Genomic DNA, 26962 nt, shown 5'->3' with positions numbered 1-26962 from the left:
ATCTGATTCCCCCAAGAAGCATCTCCAGTACCCACATACGTGAAGCAATTTTTGGAGCATTATCCAGCCTTTGCAGAAATATATTTGATTCCTATCAGTTCAGGAAGCAATTTTGATGACACATTTGACAATTGACAATATAAGCATATTGCACTGCAAACTCATTACTCAATTTTGAAGTACTCACTTTGAAGAAACTGATATAAATTCTATCTTCTCTACCTCTTATGTATCACTAAAATGCTAAGCTAAGTATACTGCAATTCAGCTGATGTGTCTTTCACTGCTTCTCAGCTGAGTTGGAACCACAGCTTTCAAATCAATGCATTTCCAGAGCAACAACAGGCATCCATACACCATTAGTATTACGCACATAGTGACGCACGCCTTCCGAGTGGATCATCACAATTGCCTTGGAAGCTGAAACAGTTCAATCATCTTTTATCAGATTGTCCAAACGAGTCTGAAGAGCATTCATTTTATACATTACCAAAACAAGCCTGCTTGAGTAGACTGTCAAACCAGACACAAACCTTACAGTGTGGTACCACAACCTAACATTAGAGGATCACTCTTCAAGTCATGCTAAAGGGCAGAGAAAGAACCATCACTCTGAGGGGAAAAATTGCTTCCCAGAAATGTATCTAAGCACCATAAATATATAGAAGTAAAAGATGGAAGGAAAGGAAAAGGAAACTCGCAAGTGAAAGAACGAAAGAATAAAGTTTATTTCAATTCCTTTTGCAAAAATAAGGCAACAGCGCAAGGATCCAAAAGCATCACCAGTGTCATCAAATGCTACAATTCCATTTTCACAAACTGGAGATCAGACAATCATGGAGAAAAAACTCCTAAATACATAAAAATAAAAGATAAGTAGGTTGTTCTGAAAGTAACGCCTTTCACTTAATTCTATGGAAAATACAAGATATACAAAGAGCACAGTAACACTGTTTGATAGAGTAAGCTCTCAGTCATAAGATTCTTCTATTCATAGAAAAATAAAATGGTTTAGGTTGGAAGAGACCTTTAATATCATCTAGTTTCAAACCCCCCGCTACGAGCAGAGACACCTCCCATAGACCAGGCTGCCCACAGCCCCATCCAGCCTGGCCTTGAATGCTTCCAGGCAGGGGACATCCAGCACCTCACTGGGCAACCTATTTCACTGACTCATCACCATCACAGTAGAGAATTTCCTCCTCATATCTACTCTAAATCTACCCACTTCCAGTTTAAAACCATTTCCCCTCACCCTGTCACTACCTGCCCTTATAACAAGTCCTTACTCAGGTTTCCCATAGGCCTCCTTCAAGTACTGGAAGGCTGCTGTGAGGTCTCTTCAGCACCTTCTCTTCACCAGGCTGAAGAGCCCCAACTCTCTCAGCCTGTCCTAGGGGAGGCGTTCCAGCCCTCTGATCATCTTTCTGGCCCTCTTCTGGACGTGCTCCTACAACTTCATGTCCTTCTTGTGTTGAGTGCACCAGAAGTGAACGCAATACTCCAGATGGGGTCTCACAAAAGTAGAGTAGAGAGCTGCTGGTCACGCTTCTCTTGATGCAACATAGACACCATCATTAGGCTAAGCATTTTTGCTGGCAATTAACAAACACCTACATGCTAAGTTCGTAGAAACCTGCACCAGTGGAGGGGACGCACTGCCGCTTTGTCCACTGCTAAAATGAACCACAACCCAACTCACTGTCCTCACGTCCCCTCTTCAGGATCCACAAACATTCAGCAAGCATCTACCAATGTTAATTGGATGCAGTGTTTTCTTCATAGAGGATTTCAGTGACATACGTTGCTCCATACACACCACCATGTCAAATGCCGTTTGTCAGACCGCCCCTTTGCTGTCATCTAATGTTAGATGCTGGAAGGAAGGTTCAACTTCTATCATTATACCACCAATACCTGCCTCTCATGTTGTGGGCTAACATAATAAAACAGAAGGCATTACAGATAGATAATAAATAAACAGAAGGAGCAGCCATTGCACATGCACAAATCATCACTGTATTAATGATATAGTTCTTTCCCTTTCCCTTATCCTGATTCCCATGAGTAGGCACCCAACCAATCATTGTAACTCCCTGAAAAATCCCCTAGGTATCATTAAGAAACTGCTTCCTGGAGAACCGTTTGGCCATTTGAAGAAAAATACAGGATAAAAACAAAGCCTTTTATTTCTCCAATCCTGATAATATCTAGTCACTGACACTTGAAAGAACAGCAATGTGTTGTTATTACCATTTCTGGCATAATATTTTGCTGATTAGAGTAAAATTACATTAATCAAATACAGCACATTATTTAAAGTCACTAAACAGCTTCTAAGTTCAAACATCATTAGTCAGGTATTATGTAATTCACACTATAAGTACCTTTCCCTCAACCAGGCATCACAGTTTCATACATCCTCAAAATTTTGTATATAGTTCCACTAAGGTGGACAATACAATTGTTATTAATTATTTGCAACTGCTTATATCTGATTTTCTTTCATATGAGCTTTTGGTGTCTTAGATTATACGTTCCTTCCTTACGTAATTTCAGAAAACATTGTGAAACACTCTGTCCAAGGCCCTTAAAGTCAGTTGCTCATTCCTTGAGAGCTGACCATTTCTCAAGTGTGTATGATACGGAATTTTTGGACATAGTCAAAACCACTGAGGTGCATACGCAAAGGTAAGCATAAAAATTAAAGCATAAAGATTGTTGGGTCATTTTCAGTAAGGTAATTAGAAACAGAAGTAACTGCAACTGGCCTGTGATGATTAAGTCACCCAGCCAGTGCACTAACATTGAAGGAATTCAGGGGCTTTCTCTAGCTTCATCTCTACAGTGGAGAAAAACAGAAAGCACTCGGTTATTCAGATCCATAAAATGGGATCTGCTTTACTTCAATTATACGTGGGTTTGAGGACGAAGATGTACATATAAAAAGCACAAGGTGACAAAACAGAAATAAATGGGACAATGCTGCTTCACAGAGCTTGATATCTACCTGAAGAAACTACACTTTGATCTCCCTGCAGTCCTACAGTTACTCTGAATGTTTATAGACAGTTTACTGAACTCCTGTTATAAGATGTAAAATTTTCCACAAAGACATTTCTGTTTCATTGCCAATATATTTGTAAGAAACGTTGGTTTAAACATGGCAATACTGAGATGCCATTTCATATGCAGTCATACATAAAATAACCTAGCACAAACTTCTTTTTAAATCAAAGAACTCCGGAGATACAAGCCATATTTTCCAAAGCGCAAATTTTAGCAGAGGCCTGAGCATGTTTTTTAGATATCTGAGTGTATGAAGTTAGTCTAGTAACATTAAGACTATCACTAGTCAGATTGTAAATAATAAGTTCAAAAAAAAGGTTTAATATACTTGCTAATATCATAAAGGGGAAAATGAGGTGGCATCGAAGAAGCCTCAAGTATATGCTAAATACATACAGGATCTTACCTTGAATTCATGAAGTATTATGAAATTTTGTAACTGCTCATAGTGGAGGAAAAAAGGCAGTCAAATAACAGTGAAGACTAACGTTTAAATAGAAATGACGCAGAAGTGTACTATATTGTTTGAACTACCCACAGAAATAAGCATTTCAGCATAGTTACTACAGCCTTCCCAATCCCTTAATAACCAGAAAGCCATAAAAAACACTGAATCAGAGAGTATTTCTAACATTAATTCACATTTAAGTGACAGAAAACATAAAGTACGTTAAATTTTTAGATACAGGTAGACTAGGAAGAAACGGTTTATCACCGCATTGAAAGAGAGGCTTCAGTAACATATTGACTTAGGTCACAGATCTGTACCAAGCCTTGATGTACACAAGGAAAACAGGTTTTACACCTCCTATTACAGACATTATATAACTAGTAACACATGAGATAGTGCACACATTTCTATCTGACCCAAAGTTTTGAGGTCTAATATCTGGTTCATTGAGTTTACAGTGTTTTTTTTTTTGTTTGTTTGTATGTTTTTTAATGTCCACCTTCGCATTCATCAGGATCCCCAAGACCTTCTCCACAGGGCAGCTCTCAAAGAGTTCATACACATACCCAAGACTGCCTTAAACAAAGCACAAAACCTTGTACTCGGCCTTGTTCAACTTCATTAGGTTCTCATGTGCCCATTTCTTTTATCAAGCCTGTCCAAGTCCCTCTGAAAGGCATCCCTTCCTTCTGTTGTATCAACTGTGCAACAACAGCTTGGTGCCATCTGAATATTTGCCAAGATGGAACTCAACCCCACTCTCCAGGTCATTAATATAGATATTGAAGAATATCAGACACAAGACAGATCCCTGGTAGTCGTCACTCATGACCAGCATCAACCTGGACATAAAACTGCTGACCAAAACCCACCAGCTGAAACCACGCCAAGTCTCCCCACTTCATAAACAAGAATGCAGTATGGGACCACATCAAAAACTGTTATGGAACAACCATCCTGTCTGATATGCTTTGGGTATGATTCTTATCAAATGTAAGATACCAAATTGCACTCAATTTCATACAATTTCCTTTGAAGACCACTACCACATTTTTGAGGACGTCACCTTATTTTGTATCACAGTAGTAAAAACAGTCACTGAAAAACACTGAAATATCTCAAATGAGAAGACCATTTAGGAACTAAGATCAAAGTAACTAAAAACTGCAAGAATGAAATAACTACTTAACAGGAATCACTCTGCTAAGCCTATTAAAAGTAAATTTCTCGGCGGATAAATGAGCACTTCCTTTGTATGCTTATTACCTTGCATAAAAGGGTAGACCACCAAAAAAAAAAAAGAAGCACTTAAGTCACAGGTCAATTTCTGGTTATAGAAACATGTGAATCTAACTCCTGGTGAAATAGGAATAAAGCGTATATACACATCCACAAGAATGAAACTAGCCTTTTAAACTGCATTCAAAAAGGATCACGTTATTTGAATAACTCACTGTTTTGAAGCTTCAGGTTTTAGCATCTGTTCTTTCTTCCTTGTATCCACTGTTGGGGTAAGTACAACAGCAGCACATGAGACTATCGACTGGTATGAGTCTTCCCGACAAACTGTGAAGATAAAAATGTCAGAGTTAAAGGGAGTATTTTAAATGTTTAAAGAAAAAAAGAATAAATCTATGTGTATATGTAAATATACACAAGTAAAGTCATATTGTGATAGCCCAAAATGATTTTCCAGACTTCGCTGTAGCCATCTGCAAAGAAAACATTGTTTTCTATATTTAATTAAGTAGCACTTTATTTGCCATAGACTGGTACATCCACTCTCATTTTCAAAATTTTACCTGACACGGTATGATGTCACTTCGCTATATCTCAGATTCCTTTGAGTCCTTAGAAGGATGTGTATTTCCAATTCAAAATTAGCATACCATACACTTTCTTTTTTCTCATAGCTGAAAAAAAGAGTGTGGAAATTGAGGATGGTTATTATCTACAAAAACTCTGGCTTTAAGTGTGAGATCTGAGACAAAGAACTACTAGTCAAAGAGGCCAAATCCATGTGATTTAGTAGTGAGAGCTGACCCTTGTATTCTTATCTTTCTGTCACACAAATTATTCACACATTATACTGCTAGCTGATGTAACTCAAATGATATTTAGAACTAGAAAGATGATCACATTTTTCAACTGAGCACCTGACTGAACAAGCACTAATAAATGAATACCTAGAAGTACCTGATCTTCATATAGGCAGCTATATTTGTTAGAAGTTATACACAAAACAAAATCACAGTTCCAAATGTCACTAGTAACATAGCACCACAGCAGTCACCCCTCACTGCTAACTGATTTAAAGGTAGAAATTTCCCATACAGCCAAAATGTGCCTTTAAGCACCAAGCAGAAATGGGAAACAAATGCCCATGGTAGTGAATAAACCACACCAGTTTTCTGTATTATACAGTTACAGTATTATTATATGTCATACGTGAACACGGAAAATGTGATGATTCATTTTTAAACAGAAAACCACGTAGCGTTTTATATACACAGTATACACCTCCATGTAAGGTTCACAAGCACATACACACAGCCAATAACAGACTATAACGAGGATGGCTGTCATGAATTCTCAAGGATTAAAAGCCAAACAGAACCAATTTTACATTTGTACAAGGTTGCAATAGCTGAAAATACTGAACAGTGACATTTATCAAGGCAGAACTTGTTTCTGATGACATATCACTCAACCTCCATATTCATGTGCATTCTCCTTACTGACCAGACAATTTATCTTTTACACACACTTTACTTCTCTTACACAGTGACTAAAACTGAAGTAAAAATCTCACCCACATTGCCTTGATTGGATGTCAACCAGAACAGCTAATCGTGACATTTTACTCAAATTATGTTCAGCATGAATTCAGCACACATCAAGATACACTGCATGCCCAAAGCACACCCTGGAGCAACTCCTTTTGCTTTAAGTCAGCTTGAGAGTGGATTGTAAGGAATAGGACGGAAAAGGATTGAGTATTAGTAATAAAAGTCTGAAATGTGCCAAGGACATTTGGTTTTTTGAGTAATTCTAAGCCATTTAGCAAGCAGCACAAACATCCTGACAATGGGCTTATTCTAAAAGGGAGAAAAGCTTTTTTGCAGAGTGCATGCAATTATGTCTGATACATTTTATGCTCTTCAGTGTTGACGCCTATTTGTTTAATTACTGATGCACACGTTGTGCATAGTAGACACATAAGATGACTACTACTGAAACGTAACCTTTGTATTTCAGAACCAGCGTTACTCAGTACTTGGTCATAAACACAGACAACCATCCCCAAAACATGCTACCATCAAAAGAAAACTTGCTATACTGCCTATGGGTACATAAGAGGGATGTATATCACACGTTCCTACATAGAAAACTGCGGAGGCAACTAACGATAAATACATTGAACTAGAGCAACTGTGTAAAAATAAAGAATTCAAGAATAAATAATTACTTTGATCTTCATTTGTTGCATGCAATGAGCAGACAATATATTATCATGGTGCTAATTGCAAGGCACAAAGAAAAGCAGAAAGTATCTTCTCACTACAACCAGTGACTGAATATGTGCAAATAAGAACATTCCAGACAAAGAAGGGTGAAAGTCAAAGTTAGCTCCTGCATTTTCATCTGAAAAGCTGATTAAAAAAAGAAGGTAGGAAGCAAATAATTTTTTTTTAATAAAAGTTGTGATACCACTTGACTATCAACTCATAAATTTACTTTTAAAAGGTTTGCTGACTACAAAAGCATCACAGAGTAGGATCACACATTGACCATCAGAGCAGTTAACAAGAGGAGCTGAAATAGAATATTGCAAGTAACAAGGATGACAGCTCTGGTCTCTCAGCCTTTATAAAATTTAATGAATGAATAAAAATCTCAAATTGCTTTTGTTTAATAATTAACACTACGTAGGGACTGTATAATCCCCTAATTTACAGCTGAAGGAAACCCAGGTCATTTGGTGATCCACGCTCGTGGAATTTATTATCCCTCCCATTTGAGACAGAGATAAGCTTTGGTACAGCTTTTGCAAGCCGCTGCGATTCCTCCCTTTTATCTCAAGCCTTTGCTCTAACACTCATAAGTCATTATGGGACAGTATAATTAACTAAAATGTCATGAAATAGTGACAGCATTTAATTTTTATCTACTGGAGTGCATTCTTTTATTATCTGTTCATAACATTCATTAAAATAATGAGAATGTGCTCGAATGCAGACCAACTCATCTTTAACAATGATAGGGATGGGCTCTGTTCTACTTGAGACAACTTTCATACTTCAAACTTGTCTTAAGCCTCGTTTCTTCCATATGCCTTCTTTTTTTTTATGTACCAGAGAAAATATTACCACCCAAAAAGCCAATTAATGACTTCTATATTTTGGACTCATTAATCTGAATCTCTTTAAAAGATTCCCAAAATACTACTAACCTCATAATATCAAACAAATACGCTATGAGATTACTCCTTTTAACCAAAATCCTCTCAAGTGTCCAGCTGGCACTTTATAAGAGAGAAAGAACTCGACAAATATATTCTTATCGCATGAACTTGTGAGGAAAACAGAGAAAAGCAAGCATTAATTACTTGAGTTAGTATTTGAAAACCTACCAATCACCAATGTAAACAGCTTCTCCAGTCTACTACAGTATTCCTAAAAAGAGCACACAGACTAAATCTCTGCCTCTACCACTGCAACTTATGAACAAAAGCCAACAAACAAGATACCACTCATGTGGGAATGGTAAATATACATACCTGGTTACTTCACCTTTTTATTTTATATTTTCTTAACTTCACTTTCTTGCTACATTCAATGGTGTTGGTGCTGCTTTCAATTTGACTGTTTTTTGCTGAAGATTCTGCCAAATAATGTTAAACCTATCCTTGGCCATGACAAAGTTTGCAACATTCCTCATTACTGTCATTCATCTCACCTTTCATTTTGTCCTAGCTCCAAGCCATACAAAAGCAAGTATTTTTTATCCAGTGTAAATAAAAACCAAGCCCTTCGCTTGTAGTAAGCAGCGAGTGAAGTGAGACATGACCAACAAATATTCAGGATAATTATACAAGTAAAAGCCAATGCCTTTCCCAGTCATCCCTCAAATCTTGATGTTCTGTGCGCATGTACTTTATAGGACGTATGGCAACCTTTAGCATTCTCTTAACCTTCACTTATCAGTTGCAGTAAGTTCCTAAAATGATAACAAAAATTGCTACCTGAGGCTGAACTACCACTAGATTTATGTATATAATCCTAAAAATAAAGTCCAGCTCTCTTGTCCACACTGTGTTAAGCTTGCTCCACACATGATGAAAGAAAATAACGTAAGCAATGCGCATCGCTCTGCCAAGAGGAGACTGAAAATTTAAGTTAATTCTAATCAGCAATGACTTCATCAGTTTATTCAATTCATAGAGTTGGAAAAACAATTGCTGTTTCATTACCTGCAAACAAGTGCTACAAGAAACTAGCAACTTGGATTTTATAGAACTTAACAGTTAAGGTTAAAGGGACCTCTAGAGGCTACTGTCAAAATGTGAATGATTTTGTACAATTACAAAATAGCTAATAGTTGTGCAAAGCAAATAAGATTGTACTGCAAAACAAATGTGGCAGAAAACTTCCAACTGGATATACAGCAGGAGCATCAGCAGTTCTCATGTTTCTTCTCAGTCACAGCAACCAGCTATACACAGAAAAAGTCAACAGGAAAACAATCTAAGCATATCTTGAAATCTGAGTCCATCAGACACAACCTCTGCCTGAACAGGGCACCCAAAGCTGAGTGCCCACGACAACATCCAGGCAGGTTTTGAAGATTTGTAAGGACAGCCCATAGCCTCACAGAAGGACTTGCTGGTGTTCAGGCATAACATCCTGTGTTCTAATTTGTGCCCCCTGCCTCTAGCCTGTGTCATGGTTTTATGATTTTTGGTACTGGTACTCCACATCATAACATCATGTAGTGCATTTAGAGTTAAAGAGTTAATGCTCCAGCTCCGTAGATCATCGATAGTTCCAGGTATACCTGTCTCAGAAGAGAAGAAGAACTCCATTCCCCAGAGGACTTTGCGATGCTTTGCGTTCTTACGTGTTTACGCTCAGAGGGAAAGATAAAAACTGTCTGCAGTCACGGACACTCTCTTTCCTTTGGGATGGGCTCAGCAGTGGATGCTCACTGCCGTCCGCCTTCAGCGTTAGCATAAGGCCTTCTGTTTATCAGACACCCTCTCTTGCTCATTGTATTTGATTTATTAGCTTCAATTCCTGTTATATTGTATTATATTGTGTTATTTTGCTTTCTGATATCTTATTTAGTAAATTAGCTTTCCTCCTCAGATCATTGCTTCTGTTTTGTTTTCTAGGCCCATCTCCCTTTTCCCTTTTCCCCTACCCCTTTGCTGGGGCGTGGGTCTGCAGGTCCCCCGCACCAATCGTCACAGAACCGGGCCGAACCTGCCCGTAAACCTCTGACAACTATGAGTCACACATATGACAACTCAACAGAAAAAGAAAAAAATGATGTTATAACTTGATGTAATACAATTATAAGGGATCACTGCTGCTCTTACAACCAATACCTCCCAGAATTCTTCAATTTATCCCTCAATAATGCATGCAGGTTGCTTTTTTTCTTCCATTACCAAATGTTTTAATAGTACCCCCCATATATTTATCGCTAGGAGTGTTTAAGGAGCTCCAGAACATGATTCATTATCAAAATCAATTTCTGCATCTAAAAAAGAAAAACCTTTTTTTTTTCCTCCATAGCTCCATTTTTTTTTTTCCTTAGCTCCTTCTTTCAATAACAGTAAGAGTGACTGTTTTTAAGGTCTTCTCTTCTACTCTGGACAAACCCGTGGAAAATGCTTCATTCCCCAAATAGCAGGGCACTATGAAGCCTTCAACAGGTAATGAAAGTAACTTAAATCTCTGAAGAACAGATATATTTTAAGCTCTAGGGGTTACAGTTCCAGCAGCTATTCAAATATAGTTTATTCCACTTATGTGTTTTTACTTTATTTTTTAATAAAAAGAAGAGAAAATCTGGCTATTACTAATCACTGAGAAAACAGTCTCCTCTGACACAACATGTAAGTGATGAAATTAGCTGAAGGTACTTCCTGTTTAGAGAAGACAGAAGGAAAATGTTCATATTCGGTGTGCAATAAAGCATAAGAGACTCATAATGTGTGCAGACAAAAACATTGAAGTATTTCAGGATTTAAAAGTCCGACACTGACAATTCCAAGAATTCCCATTAATAAACTATAAAAATTTAAGTAATCAACTTTCATCATTCAAGAGATGGATTTTCAAATCTGGAAAACAACTTCCGTTTCATACCTAAAAACATTCTGCTTTAGTTAAAAAAAAAAAAAAAACAGCAACCAGCCAGGGGCATAGGAGGTGTTAAATACATTTCCTGTCAAATACCAGTGTAAGAAACAGGAGACTGAAACACAGGGGAGCAATATCTGGATCCAAATTAACCAATTGAACATTCCTTTTAACTACCGAAAGCCAGAAAACATGTTCTAATTACTCTAGAATACCAATTCCCAGTGCAGACATTTGCATTTTAGCACACTGTTTGTTAAGGTTGGCTCTGTTGCACTGAGGCAATGAGCTGAAATGCTCTGAACACAGGACAAGGAAAAGCTGAGAGCCTGGCCCTACGTACACTCTTCATACAAGGCAAACACTTGTTCCAGTCTGGCTAATAACAACATCTTATAAGTATACATACACAAAAAGGGAACAAGAGGATCTACCATAAATTTCTTGATTAACTTAGTCTGTTTTTGAGGATGACTGAAAAGCCAACGGAAGAAAAGGAGATTTAAAATAAGTAACTCAAGGTAATTTCTCAGGAAAGCTGTTGGCACTACAAGTATCTTTAAATGAAGTGCATTAGTTGTGGTAAGTCTAGTAATAACTGTAGTTTAGTACTGAGATCACTACGTGATCATGTTCTCTCATATTCTTAATTAATTCAGGGGGCTCTTCTCTTTACTAGCTCCAAACATCAGCTTCATTAAACGCTTCAGCAAAACGAAGCGTACAACTTCATTTCAATATTCTGTTCCTTGGCCCCAGAAACAAAACACAAAACTTTAATTACTTAGTTTAAAACCATAAAGCCCAAGGAGACTTTCAGTCTCTTAAAAGCCACATAAAAGGTCAAGGTGCTTTGAGTGAAAGCCATCTTTGCCCCGCTTTAATAAAAAGCCTAATTTTCCTGCACCTTGATCTCAGATTAGCTGACGGTCCTTGGAAAAAAAATAAATAAATGGACCTCAATTTTGTTATTAGTTCAACAGTTACTCTAGTGCCTCTTGTCCCTTAGAAACAGCTGCATTTTGCAATATTAGCCAGAATAATACTTAAGAGAGTGAGTGAGACTCTATGCCTACAGTCCCCAAATGGTTTTAATGAAATAATTCTGCAATAAAACCACAGGCCCAATTCTTAAACACACCACAGTCACCATCTGAAATTTTCTAATAGCAACAATTACAGGGCCATTATGGGCAAATGAAGCAGGTTCTCACATTTACTCCTTTTATGGCATTCACAAAGGCTGCACACACATCTGCTTTGTGCTGTCAATGCTGGCTCCCAGTTACGAAGGATACACTGCACAACACTAATCAGAAGCCAGAGAATTCTTCTAACACACTAGAGCATGTGATTATCTGCTCCTTTGCCTTTGTACCTTAAGTTTGCTTATTGCCACTGCAATAATAGAGTAGCAATCATACATGATATTTGGACCTGTTGGCTCATACACTAAGCATAAAGTAGTTAACTATATGCAACAGCTGCTCCTTTCAACATTAATGCCTCAAATGCTTCCTTGACTGGTGATCCTGATCCATCACGTTAAGTCATGCCTGTGATGAAACATTAATTAATAAAATAATGACAGTGCTGATAGCCTGCTTCCCATACACCTCACAGTCACAGAACGGCAGAATGGTTGGAAGAGAACTGTAGGTATCAAGTCCAACTCCCCTGTTATCACAGGTCCCCTACAGCAGATTGCAAAGGTAGGTGTCCAGGCAGGTCCTGAAAATCTCGCAGAGGAGACACCACCACTTCCCTGGGCAGCCAGTACTCTGTCACCCTTACAGAGAACTTCCTGTGTCCCTTTCTGCTAAGTACGTTGTATTGACAGAATGACAGTAGTCTGGTCCCTTGAAAAGGGCAGCACATTCTTTCTTTTTCATTCTTCTCAAACATCCTCCTCCAGCTTACACTTTAAGACATGCTAAACCACAAAAACTGTGTCTGTAAATAGAAAACTCTCCTAGAAGTTATGAACTTATTCCATTACTTCTGCATTTGCCCAGACATCCAGCAACCACAATCTCTTGCACAGTTCAAAAGCTAAGCTATAGGATACATGAAGAAATATTTCTAATATTCCATTATCAAGTAGCCATCTATCAGCTATACATGATGTCCCCTAATTTGAGAACACTGCCAAATTACCCCCCAGCTCTTTCCAAACAATTTCTACACTGTTCTTTTAGATGCTTAGCTGGTCATATCTTCATCTTGTGGAACCTGAGTTTGCGCTCATGTGAAATCTGTTCAGTATCTGGCCATCCTGCTACCCTCTCTGCAACCAGTCCCCGTGGCAAATCCAGCAGTGATGAACCACTGCAGCAACACCAGGAAGAATCATAACAGTATTCACAGGACACAGGAATAAAAGTAGGCTCATTTTTCAATTGTAACTCCTCCATACCTAAAACATTTAAAGTATATCTATTTATGCTTAAGGCTGCTTCTAAAACACTTCTTTACTCACACTGAACTACTTCAAGATAACGTCAGCTCAAGCATTGTTCAAACCATCTTCAAAGCATGAAATAAAAGCATATTCTATTTACAATAATTGGGCATTTTTGTTTCTCAGTATGAAAAATACTTTAGCGTAATACTAGGAGTTTAAAATTGCAACCAACTTCTGTCAGCCTCTAGTAACACGTTTCAGTCCATGACTTCGTAGACACGAATAAAATGAACGCTTATAAATGAATGAAAGGTTACAATGAAGCACTAATAATCTGATGTTCTACTATCATATATAACCAAATAGCAGGAAGTCTCATAAATGAGATGCATGAAAAATGATTAAAACAAAAAGTAGAGGCTTGGTCATTTAGACTAGGATGCACAATAACAAAGATACAGACCAAATCAGAAACATAGAACGACCTGAGCTGAAAAGGACCTCAGAGATAATCCAGTTTCACCCCCCTTGCTGTGGTAGGATTGCCAACCACAAGACCAGAGTATCCAAAGCCACACCCAGATTAGCCTTGGATGCCTCCAGGGTTGGGGCATCCACAGCCTCACAGGGCAACATGTTGCAGCACATCACTATCCTCTGAGTGCAAAACTTCCTCCTAGTATTTAACCTAAACTAAGACACAGGAGATTTAAAAACATTCCCCCCTATCCCATAACTATCAAACCACATAAACAGTAGGTGCATCAGTTTACATACAAAAAGGCTTTGAAGGTAACAGAATAAATTCACTTTCAGCAGGGAACAGTGAAATAAAATAAGTATATGTAGAGGTGAATTTAAACAATAATGACATAAGGAGGATATTACGCTAAACTGCGAGGCACCCACTATCCACTGGGGTGCACTAAAAAGCCCACAGACAGCAGGTCAAGGGAGATGGTCCTCCCCTTTTACTCTGCCGTGTTAAAGCCACATTTAGACTACTGTGTCCAGTTCTGAGCTTCCCAGACCAAAAAGAGACAGTGGTCTCGAAGTCATACAGAAGAGGTAAAGGTAAAGATACAAAGAGTCTGGAAAACATCCCATATGAGGAAAGACTAACTAACTTGGGTTACTTCAGGCTGGGGAAAAGAGGACAGGGGAATCTGATACTTATCTTATTATCTTAATATTTACAAATAATTAAAGGAAGGTGAGAGGCAAATGGATTAGACCAGTCTCTTCTCTGTGGTGTGTAGCATAAGGTCAAGAACATATTGGAAGCTCCATACAAACATGCAGAAGAACTTTCTAGAAGTAAATGTGAGCACTGGAACAGATCGACCAAAGAGGCTGTGCAGTCTCTTTCTATGGAGATGCTTAAGACCTGTCTGGACACCTACCTGCGTGATCTATTGTAGGGAACATGCTTAAGCAGAGGGGTTGATTGCTAAAATCCCTTGAGGATCCGTTCAACCCCTGTGATTCTGTGATTCTGTTTGAACTTGGAAGAGAACGTAAGAACGCAAATTATTAACAACTTGCATAAATAAGAACACAACTAAAAAAAATGTGAATTCTTAAAAGCTATGTTACTGAGTCATACTGAGCCAATTAAAAAAATACTACATTAACATGCACCAAAAGCAATTCACCCCAAACTGCTCAGCTGGTAACACAGTGCTTGGCTAAAAGCAAGTCTGAGGAAAAATACACATTTCAGCCTCACTGGAAAGAGCAAAATATTAGCTCTGGGATATACTTTTGGAGTTAAGCAAAGAGGATAAAAAAATTTAAAGTCCCCTTCTCTGCCAGAAAGGCAGAACTCACATATACTGCTTGATAACCTCAAAAAAATGTACAACACACACCTGAAGCAAGACACTAACCCTACACATTCAAATAGCACGATTGGGGTTTGAGTATGAACTCCCTTCCCTATCAGGGAGTCTGATCAAGACTGCTTGCTATGGTGGCTTGGTAGGACTGGTATCTGAAGTAGAAAGTGTAATAACATCAGTTCCCTAGAAAACGTCATGGCTCAGACTCTCTGGATGAGTAGGATGCAACATATGTACTCTGGAATCATGCTCATCACTAGGTTTCTTCATGACAGCCAAGCCTGCGAATGTACACAGTGGCTGTGGGAAACATGGAAAAAAGCTCCATATCCAACATTTCAGCCAAACAGTTTAAGTTAACGGGCTTTACCTTGCAGTTATAAAAGCTCATTAAGTTCAGTTGGCTCATCAGCTGGGACAACAGATGAAGCTGCAAAGGCCCACGAGTAAGCTGAAGCTGCAGGCATTCTATAAAGTTGAGTGCTCTCAGTCTCCCTGGTCCTGACTTTAATCTGAACAATGTAACCACAAAGGCCACAGAAGCCAACTGCCAGCCCTCAACAGAAAATAAGGCAGAAAAATGCCAGTCTCAGAAGATGGAAGAAAAACATATAGCCAAAGGCCCTGTACAACTTGCAAAAAGTGTTACTGAAAGGACCAATGTTAGGTGGAATACTAGAGCCACACTCTGGCAACAGTCATGACATACCAAAAACTGGGAAAAGCCTTGTCTCTTTACTTTTAAGAGCACTGAGAAAATGCCTACAATTATTTTTACCAGCCACAAGAACCAGTTGCTTCCAAGATCCCTTTTCAGACAAATCAAGCAACAATAGGTTTAGTTCAGTTTTGTCATCACATCTGAGTTTGAGTTTCCGTTTTAAGCCGTGTCATATCTTCAAGAAAAGAAGTGAAGCAGGACTGACTGTCACACTGGCATCTTGAAGGAAAGAATATAAAAAGACCTGCAGGACATTTTCTTAGACACAATACAAGGCCCTGAAGGAAGAGCTCCTCTAACAACAACATCCTTGACTGTAACTTAGCACAGCTGAAAATGTCAAAACTCAATAGCAAGCATTTTCAGGAGCATAATTTGTTGTCCTCACCTTGGACTAGTTGAAAGGAAGAATGACAAGGCAAGTAAAATTAACTTATTATTGTTTGTACTGACGGTCATTAGCCACAAGAAATCAATTAATACATAAGCACAAATTAAAAAAAAAAGCACAGATTCCCAATTAAATAAATAAAACCACTCCCCCAGCTCTCTTAATAGATACCAAAAACAAAAGCTTACCAGAAAAATAACGTGAAATATTTATAACTTCTTAAAGAGTGAGAGTATTTGACTGTTATAACCATATTGGTACCCGCCAGCAGGAGCACAGGGGATAAGTGCCAGAAGAGTTACACATCTTCTCTGCTACGAAAATGACAACCTTTGTCAACCTCAGTGACAAGCAGCTCAGTAAGCAGTCCCCATAACAGTACAATCATCATAGCCACATCAAACTCATCCATTCTTCCACAGGAGTCATTCCTGCCTTAGATATCTGAAGTTTACACTGGACACGAACACAAGCAAAGAAACCAGAATGAAAACATCCACTCTTCTCTCTAAATAGATATCTTTCATTTTTATAATACAACGCAAAGGATATATTTCACTCTTTTGCTATTCCAAAAGTAAGAAGTCTCCTTTTGAGAATATAGATTTAACTTGAAGGACAAAACCCTACTTAATAACCCCATCCTTGAAGGAACTTCCAATTAACTAAATGCGTAATTGTAAAAGCAAAAGGACATACACGGAAATATTACAAAAAGAAGTAAAAATGAATGCTCACCTGTCTCTGAAGACCTAGGCTCACAAGAAAAGAACTCGAAAGGAGAGATGTCCAACAAAAAAAAAAAGTAAAAAAAAAAACCCTTCCTCAGCACAGTCAGCACTTAAATGAGGTCTAAGAGGTGAAGGTGAAGCCTGGCTCCACCCTTTGCAGTAGCACACATGAACTGCTTTCACCTGTAGTCCCAGAGCTGACTGGGTCTTTTCTCCAGGTGCTCAATCAGTGGTTCGGGCTGCAACTCAGCAGTCCCCATATACAGACTAGTATTTTTAATTATGGACCACATTGCAAAATTTTGTGTATAAATATATTATTTTTATTATTATTACTTTATTTAGTAAATCTTCAACAACTTTGGTTCCTGAGCTAAGCATCAACATCATCTCTGCATTTGTGCAGGACATCAAAGTCAATTCTGCAAGCACTTAATCAAATATGAGTATGCACATGGAAACTGCTGACAACGGTTCATTTTTAAGTGCAAAGCAGTGGAAGAAGTAGTAATGTTGGGGGGTGGTGGGCAAGCATCAGCCATTAATCCAGTAACAACAGGACAGGCTATTACAGCATTATGATGATCTGTGCATAAAACTACAAACTAAGAAGGAAAATGAAGACGTTTTCAGGAACAGAAGACACATAAGATTAGATGGAATACCACACTCTCTACTCTGGGCATCTAAATGTGTTTGAAGGATGTGCTCTGGTATGTTCTCAGCACTGGAGACTGAAGACTCTTCAACTGCTACATTGTGACAGCAAGCATAGGAGTGACTCTGGAAGACAATCAAATTGAGAATTTCCTAGCCAGCTCACGCAGCCCTTCAAGCAACACTAAGGAAACAGTTAGCCAGGAGGCAATAAAGGTCAGTGGCAACTATGGAAAGAGAACAGTCTAGTGGACCACAAAAAGAAACACAGTAGGAAGCAGAATATGACCATCCATCAATTTGCTGCAGCTGTACTTGTGAAACTTCAACCATTTACACAGCACGTAGATTATGCTATACTTGATGTCCCACGAATTTACTGCATTCCAAAGCCAAGGTCATCTGATACAGCACGTCGCAAACACATACTTGGGTTCTTACAAGATTACAGAGTTATAGTCCTGATGTAAAAGTTTTAACAGCAGAACTCACCACTACTGTGCCAGGTTTGCAAGTGATTTGCTGAGTTCTTCCAATTAACATTCAAATTAACAGCATATACGCAGGAGATAAAGCATATGTCAAGCAAAATATATACATCTGTCTGAAAATAAATTAAGCCGTTTTAATACACCCACATCTTACCACACTTACTCTAAAAATGTGACAAAGTAAAAAAAAAAAAACCCACACACAAAAACCGTGAAATGTAAGCAAGAACAGAGGGCAATATTTATTTTATTTGATTCATTACGTTCAAGTTAAATAAGTTGAAATATCAATAGATAATAATTGGCAAAAAGGAGCAGAGTTACAATGACAGGAGGTATGGGCAGATCTTGAAGCCCATAAACAGGAGGATTCCAGCAGACTGTGTTTGAATTGAGCCAAATGCCCAATTATACCACCAGACTCAAAGAATCCAGACCATCATTACACCACTGAAGCATAGTTTTGGTTCACAAACCAAAGACTAAGTGTGTTGCCTTTGCACAAATGTCAAACACAAACCTCATCCTATAAATGTCTTGCTTCTGTATCACTGGTAACAATGATATCAGGCTCAACTTGGTTATCTCCACACCTCAAAAAGATAACCAAAGGGCTAGTTCATTATGTTGTATGCAAACCTAAGTAGAATCTTCAAAGCAAGATAAGTACCTCCCTCTATATTCTGCAAAGGCAGATAATAGCCTTATGCAAATAAACTATTGAGGAAAAAAAAACAGAATCAGTAAATGTCTGTCTTTAGGTACGTTCAAAATTAAAGCAAATACCTTCCTAAATAACGTGTTTAGTTAGAACCTTATATGTTATAAGGTTCATTACAAGCACAACTTAGAAACGTGTAAGTACTTCATTACTTACAAGAGCAGATGGGACGAACTGAGACCTTATCTAACTTCAAATTCACAAGTTGGTTGCTCAAGGTCACTCAGAAAAATCAGGATGTAGTTCCACCAGATAATTAAAAGCACTGGTTTACAGTTCATATTATTTGAGTAACGAAATAACTTTAGAATGTGCAGAGGTATTTTGAAGGCTGTTATCCATAAGAAAAATAATTAAACACGTAATCTACTGAATCTGACATTTTCAGAACTTATTTGTTCTCACTGCCAGCTCCACAGAGTGATAAAATAAATACACAAGGCTACATGGCTTTCATTTCTTCAAAATACATTTTTCTCCTCAGCATGTTGATGGATGTTTGTTATCTGACCATTTGCTCAAGATCTAAACATAATGAGGCTGAACTATGTACTTCATTGCAGGCAACCATAGAACCATGAAGCACCACGCAGATAGACCTGGAAGTAGAATACTGGAAGTAGAATAGCCAGAGCTCAGTATTCTTCATCCAGGCTTGTATTAGCTGTACTCTACACTCCTGGTAAGCATCACAAAACACATTAATGGGGACTACAGAAGTAAGGGAGATTTAGATTACAAGTCAAGGAAAGAATTGTTTTTTTTTCTTTCACTGAGTGAGTGGTGAGGTGCTGGAACAGGCTGAGCAGAGAGGTTGCAGATGCCCCAACCCTGGAGATGTTTAAAGCCAGGTTGGATAGGGCCTTGAGCAACCTGATCTACTACTTGATCTAACAGCTGACAATCCTGTTTGTAACAAGGTATGGTTGGAACTTCATAATCCTTGAGATCATTTCCAACCCAGGCCATTCTATGATTCTGTGATTCTTAAGATAAATTCAAAATTCCTAATGTGAATCAAATAAATATCTGATACACAAAGAAATTTAGTTGCTTCTTTTATTTATTGTCAAACATGAAATATATCCCAATACTCAATGTTACCAACTGAAATAAAAATAGTGCAACATGTAAGTCCAAGCCCTTATGAATTCATTAGTCTGTTCAAATTCTACTTAGTCTTAACAACTGCAAACCAAAAAACAAACAAAAAAATGGAATAAATAACTTTTACTGGCAAGCAAATACTTGGAAAGTAGATAATGAGACAATTGCGTATTATCCCTCTGTTTTAAATAAGAACCTTTTACCTCTGCTTTTGACTCTGAAAGAAAGTCATTTAGCAACTGTGTACCTTTAAAATAGCTTCTAAATAATGTAATACTGTTAGCATTAATAAGAGTACCACAAATGCTACGCAACAGAACTGTTAGTAATATTGTTGTTATTCCCTGATGGAATGCTGTAAATGTTATGGGAGAAGGGTGATGCTTCATTTAAAGCATGACTTGGAATATGCTCTTCATCTTTTTGTGCCTCAGCAGCCCTAATAAGGAAGGACTCAATGTGATGTCTCCCACTTTACAACAGATGATAAATAAAATCCTAAAATAAAAAAGAGAACGTGGGGAAGCTCTTTAGGAGCAAGCTAGGATAAGGAAATTCCCCTTTAGACCACTGAACTAGCAAAACTTAAAAGAGATTTTGGCTGCTCTCCAGAGGAATTATAGACAGAGTATATATGGAGGATTAGTCTCACCATTGGAAAGAAATACTGTTAACTGTAAAGCAAGCTGAAGGCTATTTGGGACCAGAAGTAGTTTTAACTACAGGCACCAATCGTGCTCCCTGGTCCTTAATGCTGAGGGCTGCCTATTAGGCAGGTGGTATTAACCCTCTAGAAAGGGGAGACCCTCTTGCCATTACTAGGACAGTTGATCAATTAGTAAAAAGTGTTCAAAAGTCTGCTTGTCTCCAAATGATGTATGATAGAAAACTGCAGCTGCACCATGAATCACCTATGATGATGCCTGTTAATCCTGAAAGGATGACCCCTTTAATTAGGAGGCTTCCTGAATCGTTAAAACCTATAGCTATAGTACTACAACGAAAAATACATGGTATGCCTCAGGGAGAAAGCTAGAGCAGCATTAGAAGAAACTGTAACTTCTAACCATCTAAAGCCCCTTGCAACATAAAATTATTGCCCCAGGTAAATGGAAAATAGCCCATGTTGCCATCCAAACCTGGTAAAACCTAGACTTTGATCTCTTTTTCCTGGATCCCAGGTGGCCCAGGGGAGAAACATACTCAATTGTAGCTACTGTGCATAGTTGGAACTCATCTGTTTATTCCGCCCATCAGTACATGTATTATTATACTTACACAACATGTTATAACCTCTATGTACTTTGTAATCACTTTAACAGACAAAAGACAAGTCAAACAGATCACGGCAATATTTGTAACCAAGACCCAAAAAACATTTGTAGTGTTTAAGTAACATTAAAGCACCCCTTAACTCCCTCTCTTCCCCCCTCATGTTTACATATATTATTTAATCGTTCTTGATCGCTCTTGCTCACCGTGGTGAATGGACAACTACACATCCATTTCAAGCAGCCTTAGAGACACAGGGTGCTGTGAAAGAGAACAATTTTCCATGCCTCAAAGCTTGCTTCCTGAGATAAAGTACGCGATAAGACTCTGGCTCATAAAGAGGGGATAGATAAATGTCTCCCAGAAACACTTTGTGGATATTTTTACATTTGAACACACTTCTGATGTGTTTGCCTTGGAGAGTGTTTGAAGATCCAACCTATGACAAGGTAAATAGTGTGGGAGAATGTGGGGTGATACCATAGAATCCCACAGAAGCAGCTCCACCTTCTGCTTTCTGCAAATACTCATTGCTTTTTTTTATTATTATTATTATTTTTATTCTTCTCTCTTCTCTGTTGCTTAACTTCCCTTCTCCATATACAGAAGAAAAAGTTTATTTTCAGTGGTGAAAGAAAGCAACGCGAATCTACAACTTATTATGGACTTTGAGAAACGCACAGGAGCTTTTTCTGTTACTCCCAACTCATTTTTATTCATACTTTATTACACAAATAGTCCCATGTATTGAAAAGGTTAATAAAAAAGAATCAGGCATATTGCTTGTTGATAATACTATAAGCTTATGGAGATAAAGTTAGAGAGCAGGACCGGAAGCACTGCTTAGCTTCTAACAAATCAAGACACTTACTAGCCATTGTAGGCCACAAACATCAAAAAGAGAAAATGGGATCTTGAAGAAATAATACAAAAAGTACAAGTGTGTTTGGTACGATGTGCACTGTATGTACCTGGTCTGTCTGAAACAAAGCATTGATTAAACAATGTTACTTAGTCACAATATTACTCAATCGTAGGATGAATAAAACACAAGAGTGGTACTAAGAAAGAATAAAGAATAAGATGGTATATTTTGTTAGGCTTACATAGATGATAAAAGATAGCTGTTGACTAAGAAAACGCTCACCTTTTCCGGACGGTTGAGGTTCACCAATAACTCCACAGAAAAGGAATCTCCAACATGAAATCCCTCCACAGTGCTGGTCCGCCCTAAATGGGGTCTGGGAGAGGTGGAGCCAGACTCCACCCCTTCCAATCACACAGCTATATTACCTTCACCTGTGCTCCTGTGGCTGACTCAGTGCTCACCTCAGGTGATCAATCAGTGGTTCAGGCTGAGATTCAACCCATCCCATACGCTAGTCATAACTACTTATTATGCTCTAATTAAAATTAATATGTCAAGAATATTTTGCAATAAATACTCAAGAACAAACTTTAACAAATCCTTCATATTCCTACTGCATGGTTCAACGCAACCTAGCTCAAGCCAGTTGCACATATTTTTGGTTTCACACACTAAAAGCTAATTTAACAAAGAGCCACCTTACTATAAGCTACAGATATTTGGTACAGCACACCACAAGTCTTTTCCAAGTCTGTACATCCATTAGCCAAAAAAAACAGGTGTTGATTGCTGTGTTTGAGTTGATTCTGTCTGACTTGTACTTTTCAGTAACTTAATCAGAATCTTCTAGGCACTACAGTATAACTTATTATCCATTCTTGAACCAAATGTACATAGAGCACTTGCATTTATCATTAGTGGTTCAGGCCGTGATTCAACAGTTCCCATACACTTAGTTACAAATTAAACAATATAGCCTAATTACACAAATAATACTGCGTAGCTATAGCTGAAAAGGTATATAAGCGCAGCTGTGTGTACCAAAGTATTAGAGAATACAGACAAATCAAATGGAATGCAATAGAATAAAATAAGGTTTCATGCTTGCATCAAACTGAAGACCTTCTCCCTTCAGGACCGCTGCCATTAAATGGTGCACCATGTTTCTCTTTAGAAGACTGTCAGGCAAACTAACTAGCTGTATGGAAACTGCCTATTCACATCCTGAACCACTGATTGAGCACCTGGAGAAAAGACCTGGTCAGCCCTGAGAGCACAGGTGAAGGCAATTCACCTGTGCAACCAGAAGTGGTGAAGACCTTTTTTGTTAGATTTCTCATCTTTTGGAGTTCTTTTCTTACGGTCTTCCGTCTTCAGAGACAGATGAGGGTTATTTTTCTACTTTTTGTAGTGTTTCCTTGTTTGCATTGGTTCCTTTGCCTTTTTTACTGGTTTTCATTACTGAACTCATTCTGTTAAGTATACTGACTTATACACAAGCATGTTAGGTTTTGAAAAACCACACTGTATACCCCATTATGTGTATGTAATAATATTATGGGATTTCTGTGAGATGGTTTCTAGGTTGGGTAACTATAAACAATCAAACAGTACTTTACTCGCTAAGTAAGCTTACTGTGAAAATGCAGCTCTCATGAAAAAGTATAGCCATGGATGAGAAAACATAACAGAATGAGAAGAGGAATAGATTCTCCAGTTGATAGTAAAGAGTATTTTCAAACTATTTCAGTTAGAGTAAGGTTGAGATGGGAGGTATCAGGCATCATCTAGTAGACAAATGTTTTTGTTTTGGGGAGAATGAGCACATTTAAGTTTTCTGCTCCTTGCTGCATTACAATCATTAGGGTGTACAGACCAGCAAAAGTGGAGTATTAAGCAAGAAAAGCTACAATAAATAAAAATAATAATTTTTCTAGACAATTAGTAACTTAACAATATACACCAATTGTTCACTTGTTCAACAAACTGAGCAAGCAGTTATTTTATTATTTTTTTTTAAGTTAGGAGCATTACATATCTCTTTATTCCAGTAATCAGGAAGAAAGGACTGAGCTGTTTTTTGCACTGGAAGACTTCTACGTGGTGGGAGCATAAAAATAACTGGGCCTACTTTTATTTGGGATTTATGCACTGCAATAAAATTACTCTTTTAGAGAGAGGGTGCCTACATTCTCCATAAAACACAGGTAACTTAGCTATTCAAACCAGTGTACTTAATGAATTGCCTACTAAATAACACTAAGTTTTTTCAAAACATAACAACAAACAAAGAAAGTACCTAATTTTTGCCACCCGTAAGCACTTAGGGGTTTATCCTCATTTGGGGTTCTCAGCTACCAACTCTTTTCCTTCTAGTACTTCTATCCTCATCATCTCCTTCTTAGGAAAAAGCAAAGCAGAATTCACAATGTTCTCCAATTTGCAATGCTTTGAAACTTTGTGGTTAGGGTGTTCACTTCTTTTTTAGAGGAAGATGCACATTTGAATTATTACTCTGAATAAACCTGAAGCCTTAATTTATTTTTTTCCTCCAGACTAATAATTTGAACTATTTTATAAAGATCTGTATTAGTAAATATCTTCCTAGCATGTGTGTAATGAAATAATTTACACAGACACATTTCTGAGAACGACTGCACTTTACAATGCTATGTACAGTGTACTCACTGAAATTTTATGTAATCCCACAGTTATTAATATAATTATTTTTTTTAAGTATTCTGGTGGGGAAAAAAAAGGCCTCAGTAGAGTGGAAGAAAATCGTAATGGAAATGAGTCTCAGAGTTAGAGGGAATCTTTTATCCAGTTCTTGCATCTTTAGGCAGGGCCCAATGATGAGTTACTAGCTTATCTCCAATGACATGGGTAACTGTCAGTGTTAAGCACCATATGGAAGTGAAGCCACAAATCTAATCTTTTTTTTTATAATTCTGAAAGGAACACAAATCTGTATTTTGTACTATCTTTTTCTTCTTTTTTCAAACAGTAACATATCTAGGATAGCACTGTTTTGTTTTGTTTTTCTATACTGTGAGTTGTTACTCTACATTTCAAGGGGAATGGACAGGTATTATGGCCTTCACCACTGCTCTAAAAACCCACCTGCACTTTGAGTAAGAGACTTTATAGAGCTCTGAGATATTGTCCAGAGTAGAAATGGGAAAATTAAGAGTTACATTCCATCTGAGTTTGAAATCAATGTATTTGAATCTTCTCTTTCTCTCTTGCACACATGGAATATGTTTAACATAATTCTCAATGCCTGTAGACTTCTTTAAAGTCTATAACTGAGAAACTTTAAAGTCTATAACTTCTATAACTGAGAAAATTTACTGTCAGAAGAAGGAACTATGTATTCACATAGGGGTAAATATTTTTAGTTTTTTTCCCCATTTTAGGCTGAAACTTAGAGAGCATTTTGACTGTCATCACAGAGAATCTGGCAGTGAAGAAAACACTTCTAACTTGCTGTCATAGAACCTCTGACTTTTAGTGTGATTTTTCTTATTGCGTTGTTAAAATAACATGTAATAGTGTAGGAAGATCAATTTTGAATGGCACCAGCAAAATAAACTTCTATTAATTCTCTATGCTTCAAACACTACAGCATTTTAGATTAAGATGGATCAGCTACTAAAGTTCAGAAAAAGATGAGGATGTCTGCTACGCTATCAACATGCCTAGCCTGTTTTCTCAAGCCAAATTCAGTACTAGGCATCAATATCCAACGTCACAGGAGCGTGACTGAGCCAGTGTTTTTGTCAAGCAAACATGCCTGAGACCTGAGAAGTTGGCTAGAATCTTTTAGGTTCCAACATAACCAAGACACGTGGCCACTCCTGTGCTTCCATATGTAATTAGAAATTACAGCCAAGACACAGAGTGCTTGAATTTTGCTAAGGCAGCATATTTTACCATTACCATACCATCTGTAGCTTTATAGAGCATTAGAAGTGATGGTGAAGGCTGGCAGTACAGAATAATCACATCCTCTTAAGGCAGTTTTGTCCTTATCTGACATTTCAAATGTGAGATCAGAAGATATAAAGGAATTTTGACAGATATTTTGGTTATGTAAAATCAACATTTGCAGGTAAATGTACCATGCATTTCAGCACTGTTAAGAAGATATTTTTACGCAGAGGTCTTCACTGTCTGACAGATTCCACCCACACTTGCTTGTGTGTCTGACTACCTTTTGGTCCAGGCAACCATTGCATTTTTGGACCTTTAACCACCGAAAACAAATTATGCTGTTGACATGCTTAAAGCTCCTTCAGACTAACTACAGAAAATATGCAACATCCTTCAACACAATCATAAATTATATCTTTAGATTACTGAAGAAATAATCTTCAGTAACAAAGAGTCAAAAATAGGTTATTCTACAGTAGCAAGGTGTAATATTTGCTGTGACGGGGTTTAAGCCTGGTACAATTGGTTAACATGCATGCTGCTATTTTGTCTGTTTCATTCAGTTCACTGCTCTTACTCCTCTGGGTGAGAGGCATATACAATTGGGCACTGTCATTTCGATTCTGCCAACAGGTTTGGGATTAATTTGCAATGCTTTCTCTCAAATTTTATCAATTCTTATGACTGAAGTCTAGGGATTATTTTTCAGAAAATTTAGCTCAGTTTCACTTTTTTCATGCAATCACTGACTTGGGGTGTTCTGGTGGACAACAGGTTGGCCATGAGCCAGCAGTGTGCACTGGTAGCCAAGAAGGCCAATGGCATACTGGAGTACGTGAAGAAGATCAGGCCAGCAGGTTGTGGGAGGTAATACTCACCTGGAATACTGTGCACAGTTCTGGGCTCCCTGGTACAAAAAGTACAGGTATCTC

The 26962-nt window shown here is 37.9% G+C and overlaps 1 protein-coding gene across 2 annotated transcripts in view; it reads right to left on the bottom strand.

Annotated features, from left to right (window-relative positions):
* The window catches only part of CCSER1 (coiled-coil serine rich protein 1), a 623183-nt gene that overhangs the window by 447022 nt on the left and 149199 nt on the right, over positions 1 to 26962 (bottom strand). For both annotated transcript variants that reach the window (XM_065736482.1, XM_065736483.1), the window contains exon 5: positions 4975 to 5086. In XM_065736482.1, coding sequence (XP_065592554.1) covers positions 4975 to 5086 — 112 coding nt within the window. The remainder of the gene's footprint in view (positions 1 to 4974; positions 5087 to 26962) is intronic.

Source organism: Cyrtonyx montezumae, unplaced genomic scaffold (assembly GCF_038088225.1).
Source record: "Cyrtonyx montezumae isolate F1298 unplaced genomic scaffold, pur_monq_1.0 scaffold_2, whole genome shotgun sequence".
Taxonomy (NCBI): domain Eukaryota; kingdom Metazoa; phylum Chordata; class Aves; order Galliformes; family Odontophoridae; genus Cyrtonyx; species Cyrtonyx montezumae.
This window is presented reverse-complemented; position numbering and strand designations above follow the sequence as displayed.